This window comes from Pituophis catenifer, unplaced genomic scaffold (genome assembly GCF_029215685.1).
Source record: "Pituophis catenifer annectens isolate HBS135680 unplaced genomic scaffold, rPitCat1.0.hap2 SCAF_6, whole genome shotgun sequence".
Classification (NCBI taxonomy): Eukaryota; Metazoa; Chordata; class Lepidosauria; order Squamata; family Colubridae; genus Pituophis; species Pituophis catenifer.
In genome coordinates, this window is record NW_027256886.1 from 78,722,137 (window position 1) to 78,739,181 (window position 17,045).

General features: G+C 42.3%; 1 protein-coding gene across 3 annotated transcripts in view; it reads left to right on the forward strand.

Annotated features, from left to right (window-relative positions):
* CTNNA3 (catenin alpha 3) overlaps positions 1–17,045 on the forward strand; it is a 954,378-nt gene that overhangs the window by 40,666 nt on the left and 896,667 nt on the right. For all 3 annotated transcript variants that reach the window (XM_070945838.1, XM_070945840.1, XM_070945839.1), the window contains one exon: positions 8,099–8,265. In XM_070945838.1, the coding sequence (XP_070801939.1) occupies positions 8,099–8,265 (167 nt within the window). The remainder of the gene's footprint in view (positions 1–8,098; positions 8,266–17,045) is intronic.

Here is a 17,045-nt window from a genome sequence, read left to right on the forward strand (position 1 = left end):
TTGGGACACAGACAGCCTACAAAGTTAGCTAAGAGTCCCACCCCCTGGGAGTCTGACAACCAATCAGAACACAAGCTCAAATTCAAAGCCCAACAGAGGGCATAAAACCAAGGCACTCTCAGCATCTCTGCCCTTTTCTGCCCAGGAATTCAAGCCATGTGATCCCGTTCATCAATAAACCTTCTTTCCAAGCAACTTCCATGAATCCAGTGTCTTTTTCCCCATTTGGAACTGAACCCAGAAGGATATTTCTTCCAGCAATAGTCAATGTTATTCTTCCATGAAGAAACTGGCTAGCAAGAATTAGGGGAGACAAGAGAGCCCCTAATACAGTTTAATTTTAACTTGCAACTTAAGTGAAAAATTCCAAAATGAGAAAAGACACAAGAAGATGAAATACACAGCAGGGAACATGAAATATGGTTGTTATAAATTTAGCCTGGATTCCTTCAAGGGCCAATAAGTTGTACACACAATAATTTTCACCGTAAAGCAAAAGGCTCAATATCTTATCCTTAAGAAGCTTACTGCTTCAGGGACAAAATTATTGCCGCTTCAAGCTAGCAAATTGAATGGTTGTGTTGGATGTCTTTGGGGTGCAACCAATTAAAGCTTTTGTTGGTTCTCTAGTAAGGAAAAAAAAAAAAGGAAGACACTTCCAAATCCTTTATTTGTTCTGTACTCATAATATCCAATTTTCAATTATGCCTGCATTTACCACAATTCTCAGTAAAGGCAATGATTTTGGCTCTGACAAAATTAAAGATTTTAGATTCTTAGCTGCAATAAGCTACTAGCACTTGGAAAATTTACCTTAGGCCTAGCAAGTAGGGGATAAAATACATGTATGGTCAGAACATAAAATGAAAAATGTGGTTTTACTTGACAAGGATGTTGCAGCTCATTTTTCTACAGAGTTTGTGTGATGAAATGAATATGGACTTAATAAAGTACTAAGATAATTAATAAGACTTAATGTGATAACAAGGAAGTAAATATACATCCATAGCTAGCATCTTGTGGATTGGAAAGCCTCCAAGAGTGGCACACTTGGTCTGAAATGGAGATCTTTTCATATATAAAGATATAGCAATAGCACTTAGACTTATATACCCCTTCATAGTGCTTTTACAGCCTTCTCTAAGCAGTTTACAGAGTCAGCCTCTTGCCCCCAACAATCTGGGTTCTCATTTTACCCACCTCGGAAGGATGGAAGGCTGAGTCAACCTTGAGCTGGTGAGATTTGAACTGCTGAACTGCAGCTAGCAGTCAGCTGAAGTAGCCTGCAGTACTGCACTCTAACCACTGTGCCACCTCGGCTCTATACTAATATACTGTATATCAGTATATACAGTAGATATACTGATCTGTTGTGGTTTGTTGACTGCCAGCAGAACTGGCAGTCAAGTCAGAGGAGTCAGAGGAGATGGAGGGGGGGGGCTAGGTTGCCATCGGGGCCAGCGGAAGGCTCTGAGGAGCAGGAGGTCTCAGAGCCAGATGCAGAGCAGGGCCTAGTCACGCTTAGGTAGAGAGACAGCTGTTTTTGGGGCCTGAACTGAGGAAGGGGGAGGAACAGCTGGGCCCTGTCCCAGATGCGCGTATGCACAGAGAAATGTGGAGAGGAGAGCACCGCAGGACTGAGGGCCAGTTATCCAGGAAAAGGAGACGGTAACAAGCCCCTCCCTGGCTGGGATATAAGGAGGAGGGGTGTGGGAGGTGCAGTTGTCGGAGACAATCTCTCCAGGATTTCCTTGCCATTATCCAGGTTGGTCAGGACTTTTTGTGTTGGGATTGAAGTGCTAATTGAGGCTCCCTGTGGGGAACTCAGAGACTGCTACGCAAATCACCTAAGGATGTGTGTGACCTGGACCTTTGTCAGTGAATGCTCTGTATTCCTGCCTTTCTAAATAAAAAGGGGTTTTTCTCAGTGGTGAAATCCATTTTTTTTTTACTACCGGTTCTGTGGGCATGGCTTGGTGGGCATGGTGTGGCTTGGTGGGCGTGGCTTGGTGGGCATGGCAAGGGAAGGATACTGCAAAATCTCCATTCCCACCCCACTCCAGGGGAAGGATACTGCAAAATCCCCATTCCCTCCCCACTCCTGGGGAAGGGTATTGCAAAATCCCCATTCCCTCCCCACTCCTGGGGGAAGGAGATTGCAAAATCTCCATTCCCACCCCACTCCGGGGGAAGGATACAGCAAAATCCCCATTCCCTCCCCACTCCTGGGGGAAGGGTATTGTAAAATCTCCATACCCACCCCACTCCAGGGGAAGGATACTGCAAAATCTCCATTCCCACCCCACTCCAGGGGAAGGATACTGCAAAATCTCCATTCCCACCCCACTCTGGGGCCAGCCAGAGGTGGTATTTGCTGGTTCTCCGCTGCCGGTTCTCTGAACTGCTCAAAATTTCCGCTACCGATTCTCCAGAACCTGTCAGAACCTGCTGGATTTCACCCCTGGTTCTTCTTCACGAGTAGGCTGTTGAGTTGGGCTCGTGAAGGCTGGGTCAGAACATGATCTTATTAAATTATTAAAAAATAATAAAATTATTAATAATAATTAATAATGATCAAAGCAATTTACAGTAGATTCTGTGCCTCAGATCATAGACAGACACACAAATAAGGCCCTATAGCCGGGGTATTCAACCTTGGCAATGTTCTGTCCCCATCTCACACACGCACACAAACAGTCAGCCAGGGGTTAAATAAAACTTGCAGACAATAAATTCCTTCGATAACAGGATTGGCAGCAACCCAGTAGCTGCTTGCCACGAACTTTACTCACAGAGAATCAAAACAAATACACAAAGCCACAGAATTGTCAAGTCCAATCCGTATTAAATCCAAGGCAGGCAGATAACGTAGTTTCAGAGATACAATGCGACTCACTAGTTGTTTAGTTTTGTCCATCACAGAGCCTGAATGGCCACCACACCCCCTTTTATCCCCTGTGGGGTGTGGTCCAGTGACTCAGCTTAATCCCTGGCACGCCTCCTTTTCTGCTGCGTGCGCTTGTCTCTCCGACGCTGGCATGGATCCAGCCAAGACTTATCTTCGTCACTGTCCGACTGCGACTGCTCGGCGATACCTGGCTCCTGGCCAACTCCTCTCCTTCACTTTCGGAGCCTTCTCCCTCCGATAAGACGGGCTCGGGGGTCGGAGTCACAACAGGCAACTTTAGGCTTGTGGACTTCAATTTCCAGAATTCCACAGCCAGCCATGCTCAAAGTTGCCAAGGTTGGACACCACTGTCCTACAGTGTTCAATCCGTGCCTCTGATTGAAATTGGACTCTTATCTTGGGGCAAGATGTTTACATATTAGGATTAAAGTAATAGTACCATGCTAATAAAAACCATGGTAACCAAACAGCAATAATCAGTCAGGTGCATCAGGGGGAAGAAACACAGTCATAATCAAAGACTTAAATGCACAATTACCTCATTCTGCCTCTGGCAGATTTTGCAGCTTTGCAAAAGGGCAGGAGGGCTGGGTCCTTGGCGGGAATGCTTATTCCATCTTTATTTCTGAAGAATATCCTGTCTGAAGAGGATCGTAAGCCTCCAATTCCAAATAATTGAGAGGTGGGCCTTGTTTAGCAACTTCAATTGGGGATGGTCAGCTTTGTTAAGTGAAGCCAAGAGAAATTGCAACTGTGTTTATGTTATTTACTTTACTTTACTTTACTTTTATTTGATTTATATACCACCCTATAGGACTTAAGGGGTCAGTTTCCTTTTGCAAAGGTCATAAATTCGAAGATGATGATGATGATGATGATGATGATGATGATGATGATGATGATTATATTATTATTATTATTATAATTTTATTTATATACCGCCCTTCTCCTGCGGGACTCAGGGTGGTGTACAGCCAGGATAAAACATTTGCGTACAAAATTTAAAAACAATTTAAAAACAATTAAATAATTTCGGCCCAAGATATTAAAATAACCCAATTAAAACCAAATTCAATTAAAACTGAGAGGATGGGATCAAGCCAGCCCAGCTAGATGGAATAGGTGTGTTTTCAGGGCCCGACGAAAAGTCCGGAGGTCTGATATCGTGCGTATCTCAGGGGGTAGGTCATTCCAGAGGGCAGGTGCTGCCACAGAGAAGGCTCTCCCCCCCTGGGGGTCGCCAGCCGACACTGTTTGGCGGACAGCACCCTGAGGAGGCCCTCTCTGTGTGAGCGAACCGGTCGGTGGGAGGCTATTGGCGGCAGAAGGCGGTCTCGCAGATAACCCGGCCCTAAGCCATGGAGCGCTTTAAAGGTGGTCACCAATACCATTGATGACTAAGTTACTTTTCCCATCACTGTTGTAACTGCAAACAATTGCTAAACATTTAAGGCAGTTGCAAAACAAGGCTTACCTGTGTGTTTTCCACTGCTTGAGCTATCTTCCTCAGTTGGTCATACAAAGTTCCTATTTTTTCACTCTTTTCCCAGAAGAGTCTTGTAGTATTTTTTCACATCTAATGCAATACGCTAAACTGTTAGTGTCTCTGAAGGTCCTATTAGCATAGAGCAGTGATGGCGAACCTTTTTTTCCTCAGGCGCCGAAAGCGCGTATGTGTGCGTGACCCCCATTTTGGTGCTAGCAGGCCTCCCTGAAGCCTCCTAGAACCAAAAATGGGGGGTGGGGGGTGGAGGGGCGCTGCACCCCCTGTGCATGCGTGCACGACCCCCCCTGTGCATGCGCGTGCATCTCTCAGCAGAGACCTGAAAATAGCTGGCTGGTGGGAGGTGCGCGGTGGAGCTGACCTGGGCGTCGGCTTGCATGCCCACTGAGATGGCTCCGGGTGCCACAGGTTCGCCGTCACAGACGTAGAGAGTCATTGAGAAACTAGGCAGAGCCAACAGCTATAAAAACAAACTTCAAGCCCAGGAAACGGAGAGAAAGCATAAGAAAAGAGAAAGCATAAGAAAACAGCTCAGAGTGATTCCATCTTCATTCTGTAGAATATACGAGAGAGAGAAGAGAAAATGCAATCAGGCCTTCAAGATTGCTTGCTTGCTTCTCTCTCTTGATTTCTTTGCCGCTCACCTCATCACAAGGTGACTCTGGGTGGTTTACAAGGTTAGAAGCAATAAAACTTTACAGATAAATATATATCTAAATAAATTCAGTACAGGTAGCTCTTGGGTTAGGATGGAAATTGGGGCTGGGATTGCTGTTGCTAAGCGATGCCATCATAAAACCTGATGTCATGTGACTAAGGTACTTAGTGAGAGCAAACTTGAGAGTCCCCTGCTGTTGTAATCTCAGGACCACACAGGTTATTAACCAAGAAGAGGCAGGAGTTCCAGGCTGGGAACTGTTGGGGGTGTGTGCACAGGTAGGTGCTAGGGAGTATGGGTGAGCCAGTGGGGGTGGAGGGGGTGCTGTGGACAGGTGTATGCTACAGAGTTGAAGGGATCTTGTACTCCATAGCACAGTGATGGCTAACCTTTTTGCCATCGCGTGCCAAAAGCGGTGGGAGTGTGGGGTGGTCGCGCAAGTGCATGCCCACACCCATAATTCTATGCACCCTGCCCCCCCGCGCAAGCATGCATGATCCCCCCATGGTCCCCCCACTTTTGACATGTGATGGCACGATGGGCCCGGTAGGTCTGTTTTTCACCCTCCCCAGGCTCCAGAGGCTTTCTAGGAGCCTGGGGAGGGCAAAAACAGCCTTCCCCATCCCCCCAGAGGCCCTCCAGAGGCCGGAAACAGCCCATTTGCTGACTTCCGGTGGGCCCAGAAGGCCCGAAAATCAGCTGGCCAGCGTGCACATGCTTGCTGGAGCTGAGCTAGGGCAACACTCACGTGCCCACCAATATGGCTCCGTGTGCCACCTGTGGCACATGTGCCATAGGTTCGCCATCACAGCCATAGCAGGACTCCTCAGAAGAAAAATGGCAGGAATGACTTATAGGAGTGACTTGAAAAGTTCCCTGGCAGTTTCTCGTGGGAGGCTTTGCTTGTGGGATGCAGGCAGGGAAGGTTGCAAATGACGTCGGTGGGATACTTCAACCCTTATATGTGTGAGCCGGTTGCCAAGTGCCCAAATGGGACTGCAGGGGTGCTGCCACAGCTGTAACTGTGAGAATTAATCGTAAGTGCCACTCATTCAGTGCTGTTGTGAATTTGAACAGTCGCTGAATGAATGGTTGTAACTTGAGGACTATTTAAAGAGTTCCAGTCATATTTGTGGCTTATTGTGTTACCTGGCCTATCTCAAGTTTGAATGAGCTTTTTCGATTTTGCAACAACATATTTGTGGTTGAATCAGTGAGGTCCAAAGTGTTTCCTTGTGTGCCTTATCAGCAGAACTAGTCATTTTTTGAAGGTTGATAGCATTTCCTATACGCTCTCTATATTTTGAAGAGGGTCTTTACGTTGGGAGATCACTTAAACCAACTGGGCAGCTGGGATATGTTTGAGGATGACCTTCTGGAACTGGTGGCCAAGCCGAATTCAAAATTGATCATAGCTGATCATTTTAATGCCAGACATACCCCCACTGATGAAACTCTGTAATCCCATTATGATATAATTTGCACTTCTTAATCTACAAACCATGGTAGATAAGGCTGCATCATTCAAATAAAAAAGGTAATTAAGTATGGAAAGTGAAGATTGATCTACCTGACTATGAAATTTGATTTCTTGGAATGGTTGCTCTGATTACCGATTGGAAATTAATACGGGATGGCAGAAGGGACAATATTACTGGTTATATATGAATATAGAATAGAATAGAATAATAAGAGTTGGAAGGGACCTTGGAGGTCTTCTAGTCCAACCCCCTGGCCAGGCAGGAAACCCTACACCACTTCACACAAATGGTTATCCAACAAGTTGTTCCACTTATTAATTGTTCTAACTGTCAGGAAATTTCTCCTTAGTTCTAAATTGCTTATCTCCTTGATTAGTTTCCACCCATTCCTTCTTATTCTACCCTCAGGTGTTGAAGAATAGTTTGATTCCTTCTTCTTTGTGGCAACCCCTGAGATATTGGAACACTGCTATCATGTCTCCCCTAGTCCTTCTCTTCATCAAACTAGACATATCCAGTTCCTGCAACCATTCTTCATATGTTTTAGCCTCCAGTCCCCTAATCATCTTTGTTGCTCTTCTCTGCACTCTTTCTAGAGTCTCAACATCTTTTTTACATTGTGGCGACCAAAACTGAATGCAATATTCCAATTTAGTATGCAGAATTTTAAATGCTAAGGTCAGTTCTTCCTTGGATAAGAATCATTGCCATTTTATTGTTAGAATTGCTTATAAAATATCAGTTTTCAGACTTACACACCCAGAAGACCATCTGAGTCAAGGTCCGTCAGATAAGGTGGACCAGGCAGAGCTTCTCCATATGTATCACTTTCTCTCTCTTTGGTTTCATTTGTTCCTACATGCACTTTACCATTAAACCCTTCTTCCAATCTATGACCCAATTTTCCAAAAGCCATGGTCATCATTATATGGGGTCATAGATGTTGACTTTTGGTACTTCCATTGCTCTGGTCAAAAACGTCTTCCATATAACCCATGTCACATGCATTGTTCCCTACTAAAGACAAGTATAATAGTGGTCAGTGTTGGCACATTTTGGTCAACATGCTCGAAATGCACCCAGCATGTTGAGAACATGTTATTTTAAGCAAGCTAGGAACCGGGATCTAAGGACTACCTTGCAAGCTAAGATACCATTTTTTTTTGCAGGATTGTGAGAGAAACCCATGAGGGTTTTCCCAAAAGCCAAGACACATAAAAGGTGACAATATGGAAACAGCCAAATATTGAATAGAGTTTTCAAATGTTATTTTATTAGCTGGAAGCACTGTTAAGAGTGAAATGCAAGAAGATAGAGCACACACATTGTAGTTGTGAAACAGGATGATTTCAATTAGTTTTGGCCCCGTTTATCTATTTTACCATGGAATGAATAACTAAAGCGATGACCAAATTGGCCCTAAATTACAGGGATTTATCTGTAATGGTAGGTTGTAAATCAACTGGTATAATTCTGAATGGGATGGTCTGCCTCTGACAATTTATTATGGGCATTTGAATGACCTCACTTATATTTTTATTTTGCAGGTGAAGCTTTGAAGATAACAGCAAAAAAATTCACCGACGATCCTTGTAGTTTATCTAAAAGAGAGGCTGTTGTGCAAATAGCACGTGCTCTTTTGACTGCTGTTACCAGACTTCTTATTCTGGCAGATATGATTGATGTTTCATACCTGCTGCAACATCTGACCACAGTGAGTAGCCACCATGATCAGCAGATGGATAATATATTCCACAAGTTTCTTACTTTCTAGATGGGTGATCTATAAATAACTGTTGGATGAAAGTCCTCTATCTAGAGATGGACTAGATAGCCCATCAATCAGATGCCAAACAAACAGTCTGTCACTCACCTGTACTCTTTTTGTTGATTTAAGTTATTTAGAAATAATGTACATGCTGCCTTACCCCTTTATGGCTGACAAAGAAGATAGGTCATTCTTGGTCTAATGCTTACATCCCAACAGAATTCAGCATAGGAAACTGCTTCCTGTATAGCCAGAGGTGAGCTTCACATAATTGAACAACCGGTTCGCCCCAGCACTGAAAATGTGAGCGTGTGTGTGCCTTCTGTGCATGCGTGCGGCTTTCTGCGCATGCGCTTTGCTGGTGCACGTGCTTGCACGCATGCACACCAGTGGTGGGTTGTTCCTGGTTCTACCCAGATTGGCGAACCGGTAGTGGTGGCGGCGGGAGGCTTGGCCCACCCATGCCAGATGCTTCTGTGCATGCGCAGAAGCATGCACAGAACGACTGCAGGTCACAACTACCTGTTCGCCTGAACTGGTCCGAACCGGCTGAATCCCATCCCTGTGTATAGCCTTGTTTTTGCCCTTATTCTTGTAATTATCCTGCTACTTTTGATTTTAAAGACTGGAAAAAAGTTGAAGAGGGTTTTCTTGAATTTACCAATATCTGATTTGTGGGGTAAGTGGGGTAATCTAAAGGCAGATTTAGTAACCTATAGCTCGTAGATCAAATTTGTTTCTATAAAACATATGAGGTTTTCCTTTCTTTAATATTTGTGTAGATATTGTAACTTGTTAATATGTGTCCTTGGTAATATCTATGGTGGAAATAAAAGTTGAGATGCTCAGTACAGAAGATAAGATCTGAATGCTGTTTATAAATATCTCCCTCCCCCAGATGTCTTCTTCATGCTTGCCTATACAATATATTGTTCAGACTCCCACAAAGGCAAGGCCAGGATAACAATGGGTATCCAGGCGAGTCACTTATTGTATCATCATCTCATCCCATTTTCAAGATGGTGTGGGGGATCCAGATAATAATTTAGAATCCCCCTGTCTTTCTACTACTCATTCCCTTTTTGCCCTGGATAATTGAAATCAGTTGGTAAAACATGAAACACCTGGACCATACGTTGGGTTATAGTGCTTTGGTGGCCTTTATCAGGATGAAGAACTGCATCTAAGACCTCAAATCCATGGGAGACATCCTTCTAGTCTTTAAGGCTTAAGGTCAAACTGTTCCAAGATACTTACGTTGGATGTATTTGATTTTGATGTTATCATCTGATTTTACAGCAGTGGTATTTGTGCGGTGTGTGCCTGTCAAAATCAAAAGATGGTGCAGTGCAATCCTTACTCCTTTTGAATACATGTATTCATGTTCAAAAGCTAAAGGAGAAGTCGAAGATATCTCACATGTTTTATTGTACTGTGAGTTCTACAGAGTTTGTAGGTCAGTATATATATTCTCCCCTTATTAGAGAGATTGTCAGAGAGGGCAGACAATTTTTATGTAGGGTTTCTCCTCCAGGACTCAAACCAGCTATGACGTGTGCCATGGCAAAATTCTGTGTTGCTGCAATGTCCACAAGAAAAAAATTGATTACAGAATGATAGCTGTCAGCTTGTGCCAATTTCGTGGAGATATCTCTAACAATTTTTGGAAAATTATATTTACTCACATACGTGTCAGCTCTCCACTCACATAAATTAGGGAGTAACCCTAACTGTTTGAGAACATGTATTATCTTAACAGGGATGTTATTATCCACTATTAAAGTCAGTAGTATTTTTTTATGTATTGTAAACAGTGATGTCTATTGCTGGTCTATGACCATAATAAAGTTATATTCTTATTCTTCTTCATGTTCAAAAGGACCAGACCTTGCATCCTGAAACTCCATCTTGCTGTTTTTGCCCTCTCCTGCAGATGATCCTGCTTTGACATTTACTGTATTTTTCAGAGTATAAGGCACACTGGAGTATAAGATGCAGCTTAGCTTTTGGGGAGGAAAATAGGGGAAAAAAAAATCTGCCTACCTATTCTTCTGGCTAGCATCCTTAGTCTGGTCAGCTTCAGCACATTACTTTGCTGGTTTTTTTATTCCCTGCTTGGGGATAAAAAACAGCTTCTATGGCACAGCTGAGAGGAAGCAGCAATGAGAAAAGCAAGGATGGGGGGGGGGAGATTGCTTCACTCGGCTAGCGCTTAGTTAGGGCTGAAAAAAAGCTTCTAAAGAATAGCTGAGAGTCGGAGCAAAGCATGGAGATTGCTTCACTTGCTAGTGCCTCGTTAAATGTTAAAGCACAGCGGAGAGTTGAGGGAGCAGGCAAAGCATGGAGAGTGCTTCACTTGCTAGTGCCTCGTTAAATGTTAAAGCACAGCGGAGAGTTTAGGGAGCAGGCAAAGCTGGGAAGATCACTCGCTAGTGCCTCATTAGCACCTCGTTAGGGCTGAAAAAATGCTTTGAAAAACCTACATTCGGAGTATAAAATGCACCCAAATTTTCAGCCTCTTTTAAGGTACAACACTTAATGATAGTCATAGGGAAACAGTCAATATAAATCTTAAGGATACCAGCAACAAGGTTATAGTCATACAGTCATAAGTGGGAGGAGGTGGGTAATAGGAACAATGAGAAGATTAATAGTAATGCAGACTTAGTAACTAGTTTGACAGTGTTGAGGGAATTATTTGTTTAGCAGAGTGATGGCATTCGAGAAAAAACTGTTCTAGTTGTTCTGGTGTGCAGTGCTCTATAGCATCGTTTTGAGGGATGTTGAAACAGTTTATGTCCAGGATGCAAGGGGTCTGTAAATATTTTCACAGCACTCTTTTTGACTGGTGCAGTATACAAGTCCTCAGTGGAAGGCAGGTTGGTAGCAATTGTTTTTTCTGCAGTTCTAATTATCCTCTGAAGTCTGTGTCTGTCTTGTTGGGTTGCAGAACCAAACCAGGCAGTGTCAGTTCCAGCCAGCATTCCAAACCTTTCGTGGTCCAGGTGGATGCTAGCGACGTGGTGGTTGGAGCAGTGCTCCTCCAGGCCAATGGAGGAGGAAGGGGCACTCCAACCATGTGCATATACATCTCGAAAGTTGAACAACACTGAATGCAATTGGCCCATTTGGGAAAAGGAGGCTTCGCGGTTCGGTGGGCTCTCTTAATGTGGAGGCACGTGTTGGATGGGGGTAGTACCCCTTTCGAGGTCTGGACGGACCATAAAAATCTAGAGGCCCTACAGTCCCCACGAAGACTATCCCCCAAACAAGTTTGATGGGCTTTGTATTTCCATAGGTTTAATTTCACTTTGAAGTACATTCCAGGTGGAAAGAATTTTTTGGCAGATGTGTTATCTAGGAAGCCACAGTACGAGAGCAACAAGGAAGCAGTAGTATCCGTGTCTAGTGCCTCCTGTATGGTTTGCGGTATGTCCCCTCCGGCACAATTCAGCACAGATGTGGTGGTCAGCTGGAGTGCTCATACCGGGAGTATCGCTTGTACTACAAAGACATGATGGCCAGGCTTTTGGAGGGTCATTATTTCATGAAATTAGACGTCCGTGAGGCTTATTATAGGGTCAGGATTGCAGCAGGGAACGAATGGGAAATGGCATTCAACTGTCCCCTGGGCAGTTGTCAGTTCTGTGTAATGCCATTTGGGCTACAAGAGGCACCGGCAGTGTTCATGCAGCTCATAAACGGAGTGCTGCATGAACACTTGTATAAGGGTGTGCTTGTCTATTTGGACGACATCCTTATATATATTCAGACGATGGAAGAACACTCAAGTTAGTTCGCCAAGTGCTTAGGAAATTGTTTAATGCCTATTTATATGTCAAGCTCTTCAAGTGTCTGGTGGCTCAGCAGACTGATAGCATTGTGATTAACACCAGCTGTCTGCAATTACTGTAAGTTCGAATCTCACCAGGCTCAAGGTTGACTCAGCCTTCCATCCTTTCTAAGGTAGGTAAATTGAGGACCCAGTTTGTGGGGGCAATAAGCTGACTTTGTATAAATATACAAAAGTATGAAGGCTATTGCTTGATGCATTGTAAGCCGCCCTGAGTCTCCGGAGAAGGGCAGCATATAAATCAAAATTAAAAAAAAAAAAGTGAGACTTTCACCGGATGACTCTTGACTATCTGGGATTTAGGATATCACCACAAGGAGTAGAGATGGACCCCAATATAGTCATCGAGCCTCCCAGGAACTGATAAGATTGACGGGAGAGAATAGCTGGGGGATGACATCATCATGGCCAGCCGGAAATAACAAGTGGATTAACTGTTGAGCTGCTGGTTGTAATACTCAAGTGAATTAACTATTTAGATGCTGGTTGTAAATACTCAAGACTTAAACCTAAGCCAACTTCCGAGTCACATGGGAGGGAGCAGCGCGTGTGGTTGGGTGGGTGGTGATTAACTAATGGATAAATGGTGGTGGGGAGCACAGGGCAGTAGCCCTAACAAGAATTTCATCTGTGATTGTCAGTGAGTGCCAAGAAGTGATTAAACTAAGGTAGCAGCCATCCAGGTTTGTCTCCTTTTATTTCCTTCTGTTTGGAACCTGACAGACAGTTATAGAGGTGCAGATGACAGACTCAATAATTCCTCTGTAGAACTGTATCAGCAGCTCCTTGGGCAGTTTGAGCTTTCTGAGTTGGCGCAGACAGCCTTTTCAAGAATAGAACTTTATTTTCCCTACTTTTGGCAGCCATCTGAGTCAACCAGCTGTTGTACCTGGAGATGCAGCTCATGTGGACCCTCAGCACAGCATAATCACCTATCCAGCTGCTGTTTTTGTAATAGTCCCAAAAGGCTAACCAACATGAACATTTTATCTGATTTCTGTGGCATTATATTCATTCAGAAAGAATGTGAGGTACTCACCAACACATCTTCCTGATATGTTTCCCCTAAGTATTGTATATTTTCCCCTCCAGATTCCTTTTTAGGTGGTTCTTTTAGAAGATTAGCATTTCTGTGCACCTACCGGATAAAATCTACTTAAGTGTCACCTACAATTGTTAGGCAAAATGAGGTCATATCTTCTTTTTTATCCTCACATTCTCCATCTTATAGGCATAGTTTTAAAATCAAATGTTGCTTGGCTTTTTGAGTATCTTTTTAAAAAATTGGTCTGCCTTCACAACAGTAGTCATTCCAACTTGTGAACTTGTAAATTACCTGCTTCTTTCTTTCCCTTCTCTGCTGATAGACTTGATCGTCTAGATTTATGTTATTTAATTTATTTCCTGAGTCCATCAATCAGCTTCAATCCAGACTCTTCAAATCTTTGATCACTGGAGTCTGTGGATCACATGATCCATCAATACGTTTCTATGGTGAAATCTGAAAAGCACCTCATCAATTCTGTATTATCACTAGCAAATGTTCTTGAAAATAACAATGTTTCAACCGAAACAGCAGTCTTTCTGATGCTGTAAAAAAGTAATTTCATATAAATGTAGGCATAAATATACATTTTTGGCAGGTTTTTTTTACTATATCTTTTTTTCACAGATGCCAAGAAAGTTATACTGTTAGTGTGTCTTCTTTTCCACCCCATTTGTTCTCCTTTTCAATTTTTTATGTCCTCCTTTCCCTGGTCAGAAAGCTGGTAACCCTAGTCTCAATATGTTCTACTTCTAACTGGTGAGAGTTCTAGACCCACACATTGGTGGCAATGGTGGGTTTCATGTTATGTTACTACTGGTTCACCACATGTGCATGCGTGCTCACTTCGTGCACACACATTCCTGGTTCGCACACCTAACCCTAACCCTAACCCTAACCCTAACCCTGCCTTCCATGCATGTGCTTTGCTTGTGCATGTGCCTTCCATGCATGCACCCAGCCTCAAAAACTTGCCTAAATAGGATGGCATAGAGCCGGGGTGGGTGGGCAGGTGGGTGGGCACCTGCAATTTCTGCTACCAGTTTGGGCAAACCGGTCCAAACCGGCTGAATACCACCTCTGATAGGTGGCCAGAGTTCACCTATGTCATCCAAAGAATGCCAAGAATGTCACAGTTTTTTGTTAGCTCAAGAAAATGAAAAACCAACAAAGAAATCTTGTGGCACCACAAAAGTTAATTTCTGAAAAAGCAAAAAGCAATGAGCTCTGAGATTGGGGGAAAGAAAATTTGCAGGCTGCAGATGAATGTGTGTTATGCATGTGGAAACATATTAGAAACATGTTTTTAATAGACAAACCTCATTTTTGAGCAGGCATTTACTAAACTTAACATGGCTGCAGTTGGAGCCTGCAATTGTAGTAATATAAATTGCAAAAGTAAATAAATAAGGCAACCTCTCTAATAATTTCTACTCCTTTCCCAGTAATGCCCATGAATAGGTAATACTATATGTTACCTATAAAGTCAAAATAGTGCAAGAAGTAGTATTCCTTATGACACTCTATGGAAGCAAAAGTTGGACTTTGAAGAAGCAGGATAGAAACAGTATTGATGATTTTGAACGTTGGTGTTGAAGACTCCTGAGAATACCATGGACAGCCAAGAAAACAAATCATTGGATCAAATGACCAAACGATCCTTTTTTGAACATAGTATGCAACTGCCTAACTCACTGGAGAACGTTTAATGTTAGGAAAGATGGAAGAAAAGAGATGGATGAACTCAGTTATAATGGCAATTTGAAGACCAGATTAGATATGGTTCATCAGGGAGAAAATCTATCTTTATGGTTACTAGGAGTTGATAGCAACTTAATGACACATAATCATCAATCATTCAATATTGTATATGACATAATTCCTCCCATTGACCTCAAGACAGTTTGAAATTTATACATTGCATTAGATTATAAGGTAATTTGGGGTATTGTGTAAACTCAGGCACACATAGATGATATAAAAATTGTTCTTTATGGCTTAATGCGTTGGATAAATCCAACTAATTGTGGTTTCTTCAATAAACCATAGTTAAAAGATCCATGTGTAAAGTACCTACAGTTTTCCTTACTCCAGTTTAATACCAGGCTTGGTTGACAGAATGATTACTATTTACCGTAGTTTGGTTTTGTTAAAATTTAATTTTATACTATACAAAGTTGGAAACAAATAAAAGTTAGCCACTCATGTCACTTTTTAGACAATCAATTGGAGAAAAACACTGCTTGGGTATGAAAATCTCAATTTTTGTAGGGAGGCTAAATTATCCGAATGTTTGACTACCATTTTTCCCCCCTAAATTTCCCGACAAATTAATTTATTTGCCAAAATCGTGTGGTGTAATTTTTAATAATCTTTCAAATCATATAGATACCCCACATAGACTATAATTTCATGGACTACATCTTTCAGTCCAGATTGGATATGTGTTGGATATCAAAGAAGACAAATAGTTTGCTAAAACCCATTTAAGGGTTTGGTTCTTTCGTCCGCACATTTTAGTCATTTACCAAATCTCTTCCTTGATCAGCAGTTTCATTTTGTAGTGAACAACATAACAACATAACCTTTAAAATTAATTTTGGCTCAGTGATCAAACTTTCCATTTTATCCTATGAAAATTGCAAAACCCCTGAGCCGTGGAGCTGGGAACTGCAGAAGCTCCTCATTTCTTCTCCGATGATTAATGATAGGTCTTCCAGCTAAGATCTTTGTGAAGAAGTGCTATTGCTATAATATATTGGCGCCACTATTGTATTAGAACACACTTCGGGGAAAGGTTTACAGGCACATACGAGATATATTGTCTTTTTAATTGATGAGCACCAGCAAACATTCTGAGAGAGATGCTACAAAAATGGCTGTCGGTGTTGAGGGTTTCTGAAACACTGCTGAAAAATCAAATGCTTTGCTTTTTTGGGTGGGTGGGTGGGTGGGTGGGTGGGAGGAATCAGGACAGCAGTTAAGAATATTTCAGTTGCTGCGGGGAACTCTAAAATATAATCATGAAAGTTAAAGACCCTGGAGGGAGACCCAGAAAAAATGCTAAGATGGAACTCATTAGAGATTTCAATTATATTACAGTTTGGCCTTGGATGGCAGTAACTAAGATGCCATTAGAGCTTGGTGGTGATTCAACACTACATGCTAGAGTTACTCTGGAAGCCTTAGCTATTTTCTATTAAGTACAATAATTTAAAAAGTGCTTTTGGAAGATAAAATAAGAAGGCTTGAGTAGTAGGAAACATCCACCCAGAGACAAAAATATAATACATAAATATATACACACAGTTCTTTACACAAAGCTCAGAAATCTGCTGGGCTCTGTAGGAGAAGATTACATAGCTGTCTAACATTCTCTAGAAGGATACCCACACAATAACACACATAAAATTGAGCCCCCCCCTCCCTGCCAATGGTATATTTTTAGAAAATGGAAAAAAGGAGAAGATACGTACATACGTATTTCTGAAAGATTTGCTGAATGTTTTCAATAATTTTCACAGTTTCTAACGATCTAAATAATAAGGGAACTGAAAGCATTTTAGAAACACTGAGAGCCCGCAGAATTACTTAAGATTGGTGATTATTACTGTAAAAGGCATGGTAGCAATACAGATTTATTATTCCAAATAGAAGCATTAGTTCTAAAAAAAAATAGTACAATAGGGAGGCTTCTTGATAGAAGATTCCTATGGTTCCCCCTATCCTGATCAAAGAAATTACTTTGTAAGCTTTACAAACTAATTTTTTTGTTAGATGGGGTGGTTGACTTTTGAATTTTTTGTGAGTGGCGTACTTGACTGTTTT